General features: G+C 43.5%; 1 protein-coding gene across 1 annotated transcript; it reads right to left on the bottom strand.

Moving 5' to 3' along the window:
* Positions 1–275: 275 nt before the first annotated feature.
* LOC128719472 (uncharacterized) lies at positions 276–1347 on the bottom strand. Its single transcript, XM_053813096.1, has 2 exons — positions 1290–1347; positions 276–1189 (listed from the first exon to the last, which is right to left on the bottom strand). Exons 1-2 carry the CDS (start codon positions 1345–1347, stop codon positions 276–278), a joined length of 972 nt encoding a protein of 323 aa, XP_053669071.1.
* Between the last annotated feature and the right edge of the window lie 3905 nt (positions 1348–5252).

Below are 5252 nucleotides of genomic sequence, written 5' to 3'. Positions count from 1 at the left end.
TTTCACTTTCATCCGAATGCGCGCGTGCACTGGCGCAATGACACTGATCTTGGGAAGTGTTGCAGCGATCACCTCCTCTTGCCTCGTCTGTTCTGCCTCCCGGATGCCTTCAAAGTTGCGTCCAATTCGTGAGTGTGTTTGTATGTGGCTCTATTAAAACATAGATCTTTGCTGTACCGCGGCACAGCCGATTAGTAGTGGTGGTGGTGGTGATGATGATGATGGTGGTGGATGTGTTGTAGAAGATAACGCCCAGATTACGATCCGAGCTACGCTTAGTATCCAGCGAAGCTGAACGTCTGCTGCGATGGTTTAAAGTCGCCATAGTTGTGGTTGGCCGCAACCTCAATTTCGCCACTGTTAATCTCATCCTCCGACGATGCATGGTGCGGTTGATGCTGCTTGCCGCCGACCTTACCGATCTTCGCCTGCAGCGTGTGGCTGCTGCCCAGCCCGTGCCCGTCCGAGATCGTTTGGGCCACGTGTACGAGCGGGATGGCTGCGTGGGCCGCCGCTTCGGCCGCATTGTTCTGCGCTTCCTGGGCGGAAGCCGCCGCCTTGTGGGCCGCCTCCTGCGTGGCCTCAAAGTCTACGCGGGCCGAGTTCAGCTGCTCCTCGAGCGCTTCCACCCGCTGCTTGGCCGAGCCGACCATCTGCGTCTGGGAGGCCAACTCTGCTGCCGCTTCGCTCGCACTCTGCTGCGCATGTTCGGCCGCCACCTGCGCATTGTTCAGCGCGGACTGCAGCACCTGGACGTGGTTCAGCGCCTGTTGGGCTGCGTGCTGGGCCGCCTTCGCGGACCGTTTCGCTTGCTGCAGCTGCTGGATCTCCGCGTCCAGCGCCTGGTGGGCTTCGAGACTTTGCTGCTCCAGACCCTGCAGCAGCACGTGCTTGCCGGCGAGGGCGGCCTGTGCGGTGGCGGCTGCCTGCGACGCTGCCTGGGCGAGCGTGTTCTGCGCAACGTACGCAGCCTGTTTGGCTGCGGCATGCTGATTCGCAACGGCCGAGTTGGCCTGATCGGCCGACCCCTGGGCAATGGAACGCAACCCACTGCCGGCACTGTAGCCCGATTTGGGCGAGTAGCTGCTGCCCGAACCGCTGTATCCACCGCCCGAGCTAGAAACGCCCGACTCGTACTCGTAATCGTAGTCCTTCTTACGGTCCGCACCGGATCGAGCCTCGATACCATCTGCGGACAAATAAAAAAAACAACCACGGTTGCGTGGAGAAAATGAAGCCGGATTTAACGAGATACGGATGCAAATGTGTGGCGCAAACGTATACTGTACCGATGGCAAACAGGCACAGCACCAAACCAACGGCGAGGGTGATGTTAACGGACTTCATCTTCGTTGTCGTCGTCGTCGTTGTCGTTGTCGCTGGAAGCTGCAAGTGAAATGAACAACAAAACGGAACAAGTTACTGCAAAGCAGAAAGGTGGCAAATCCGTTGTGCGCGTCCGGCAGGTTGCGTAATGTGACAATACTTTGCAACTTGAAAAATTAAAACGAGCAAAACATGACGAATGATTCCGGTTCCGTACGAATTATGGAATGATTTCGCGAACGATATGCGTGCGGAAATGGCTATTTTATAAAGATGATTTAATTCGATGGAATTACCGGGCTCGTAATAATGTAATGCATGTCCAGCCTTTCTTTTTTTGATGTTGAAAAACTTCGAACACAAGAGATACGATGTAGTTTTTGTAAAGCTTTTGTGTTACTTTTTTTTGGGAACAATTATAAAATTCAGATTTGTTTTCCTTCCATCCTTAAAGAGGGATTCTTTGACTGCTACTATGTGCACTATGTGTTCCCAACAGTCCCAGCTTACATGAATTACCGGAAACGAACGAAAAATCGCTCATTTCATTCCTATCGTGTAAATCCCCCTTAACCCTTAATCCCCCTCAAATGAGTTCAATTCTTTAATTTCTAATACTAGGAGGCCATGGAAGGAGATAACATTGAACTCAAAGGAAATAAAACCTTTCCATCTCTTTTCATCCGTCGGAATGGTTTATGAAATCCGCACGCAACGACCAGGTTTGGTGATTTCTGATAGCACAGCAAAGCAACAGGTAAAGAGATAACAATAATCACCATACGTTTCTAATCAACCGTTCTAATGTTTCATATATCTGTCTCGTTATGACATCATAATCATCTGGAATAGCCTAGTTTGTCTAGTATTGACTCTCTGCTTTGCTTGCGCTAACAAAATTAATAACGACCAAATCTGATAGCAAGCGACAAAGAAACAACTGTTGGAAATATCTTACAGCATTTCTGTTACCTCCTACGTGCGCATGTTCTTTTGTTATTCGAAACGATGAAAGCGACCGTTGCTGGACGATTTCACCTCAACCAACCTCGGAGACTTCAACGAGCGAAAGGAGATGAACCATTCTTTGCGCACCCCGCACACTCCCAAGTCAAGTTGGTACTTCACTGCACGAAACGAAAGCCCAAGAAGCACGGAATATTTATTTAAATTAGTGTTTTTTTTGCTTGAAAATTTTCATCATTGTGATTAAACAATAAACAATTCGGCATTAGCGCGAAATGAATTTCTCCAACGCTCGATAAAAGTAGTGGTTTTGTGATGTTTCTCACACGTGGCGCGATCGTTCGATCGACAATTTTCCGCACACTTTCACGTGTGAGGAACGTGTGTAGGTTTGTGTGTGCTTTAAGTAAAAGCTTTTACAAGCAAACGCACAACGGAACTGGCTGCAGAGGATGATGAGCAAACTGTACGAATGAATCTCATGATGTATAAACCATCGAGCATCCTTATTGATGGCTTTTTGAGTAAATTTAAATTGAAAGCTAATAAACCCTTCGATTCGTTAGAAACGATAACGCAACCGTCCGCATAATCGAAGGAGGTCGTGATTGATCGTGAAATCGAATCAATTAAAATCGAACCAGCCGCGCGGCGCGCGACGGTGTCTATCGCGAAACACACAAACAAGTCCAATTCGTCAGGTCCGGATTTATTACATAATTAAATGCAATAATAAAAACTACAACAATACATTGTTCCATATATTTTTTGTAAATCGAGAGTGATCGACACCGGTTGGAAGGCAAAACGTGTTCGATAATCTCCCGCCAGAGGCAGCAGTAGGTCTGCACAGCGGCCCGAAATTAATCAAGTAGCCCGCCAATCGGTGGGAATGGAACGAAAGTGACGAAAAAGGTGCGCCAAGGTGAGAGATTGAACGGTCTGGAGAAATTTATTTGCTACAGTTGTTTAGTTTAGTCGTGCGGGGCTTTTGTTTACTCTTTCCGCCCAACACCGATTTGTCACTTTTAAACGCTTTTCTCCGAACACCGAAGATCCAACAGCGTAACACCAATGATTTGTTCTGGATTATGGAGTGATCGTAAATGGTGCAGAAATTTCAATTGACAGTGTGCTTTTATTTGACTTTTATTTATTTGATTTATTTGGTTTTATTTTTTTTTTATTTGATAGTGTTTGGATATATATTATAATCGAAACACGTGTTTTGTGTTGCTTTTTTGCATTAAATTTACATTTCCTACCAATTCTTAAAACAAGTATCAAAGCAATAAGCAGCAAAGAACATTTATCGCCTATTGGCCTTTAACGGGGACAACGGACGACACACAATTGATATTTTTAAATGATCCTCCCTGTACTAAAAATAAAATTGGCACAAATCAACAGAAAGGTTCATGCCAATCAGCTGATTTATTGATAATTACTTTGTCTTAAGGTGCACCATTGCTTTACCACCTTCGTGCAGCAGCGAGTACCGGAACGCAGAAGTGTCGAAAGTAATGGACTTTCGCACTTTCACCTGCCCAGTTCACCTGTATCGCTTCCTTAACCCCAACCCGCGCAACTGTTTCGTTACGAATTCGGCACGAGTAAGGTTAGGAAATTGTTAGGAACTAGCAAAAGGCGGAAGGCTCTCTCGCGAACGCGGGAAATTGTTTTGCCAAAAGTGATATTTTTTTTATACGATCTGTTCATTTTTGGCGTGTTGTGTGCGTTTTTTTTTGTAGCTAGTTACCATTGTGTGTTTTATGATGCGCCGTGAAATGCGCTGAAAAGCGTTACTGACCGGTGTTTGGTTGATTCGTTTTCCGCGTCAGTCCACGTGCCACCCCCCGAGCGATAGAGAGTTTTGAATGTTTAGTGAAAATGTTACATAACACACGAAACACTGAACCGCACAGCGGGCTGGAGCAGGACCCATTATGTTCATCTCCATAGGCGGGTTACAAAACGCATATTTTTGGTGCAAAAAAGCAACATCGGAAATATCGCTTCCGAGTGGATTGTATCGATGGAAAGAGATTTAAATGATGATTAGTTCGCGGTAGGAAGCAAATTGTGCATTATTGCTTCGAAAATTGATTCAAAATCTCCGCCATTAAGATAATAAAAAACACAATACACGTAAGAAATGAGTTAAAACTACCGTAAGTTTACAGGACACAATACAGAACACAACAGTGGACTCAAAGCAATGGACTTATATTATCTTAACATCTTTAGCATATATTTTATGAACAAAATTCGAAGAAACGAAAGTAAAAATAAATGTTGAATGCAAAAATGAAATTTTTGTCCCTCAGATATCTCTAGTACTGAAGATGGCCAAACAAAAATAATATCCTGTCCACGCTTTGCCCATTTTGTGGTCCTTTCTTGAAAGACTGCAAAGTTTCATGCAATTCTAATTAAGATTTCGTACCACTGGGATGCAGTGGGTAAATGCATTAAAAAGATGAAAACAAAATTAAATTACACTATTTATGGCATTGAGAAAGGTAAAGAAGCACCTATAATTATTAATTAAATTTTAATCTAGAGAGTGCCTTTGAAAAATGAGTACCATAAAAATATATAAAAACTTGATGCATATGCTTTTAGTACAATTTGTATAAAATATAGAAAAAGTGCAAACGAAAGTTTTTTTTTTGTTTATGACAGTAATTTGAAGAATCTGGTGTTTGATATTGTTATCAAACTGAAATGAAAACCGAATTTTATCATTACTACCGATTTAACAATCAAATTAAGATTAGGAACTTTTAAGAACGACTGCTCAAGTTTAAGACCAGATATTTCGAATTCTATACTGAATCAAACGTTTTAATTTTTGAGAGATAAAACAATTATTTTATATCATCGTAATATTTTGAACTACTACAGACTGCCGAAATGACTTGCAGCTTTTGCTAGTGTTTATAGCATTAGCGATAAGA

Source organism: Anopheles marshallii, chromosome 2 (assembly GCF_943734725.1).
Source record: "Anopheles marshallii chromosome 2, idAnoMarsDA_429_01, whole genome shotgun sequence".
NCBI classification, from domain to species: domain Eukaryota; kingdom Metazoa; phylum Arthropoda; class Insecta; order Diptera; family Culicidae; genus Anopheles; species Anopheles marshallii.
Note: the sequence above shows the minus strand (reverse complement) of the source record. Positions and strands in the feature narration are given on the sequence as shown.

Coding starts and splice junctions, on each gene's coding strand:
- LOC128719472 (XM_053813096.1), bottom strand. CDS start 1,347: ATGAAGTCCGTTAACATCACCCTCGCCGTTGGTTTGGTGCTGTGCCTG. Junction 1,190..1,289: donor GCTGTGCCTGTTTGCCATCG/GTACAGTATACG, acceptor ATTTGTCCGCAG/ATGGTATCGAGGCTCGATCC.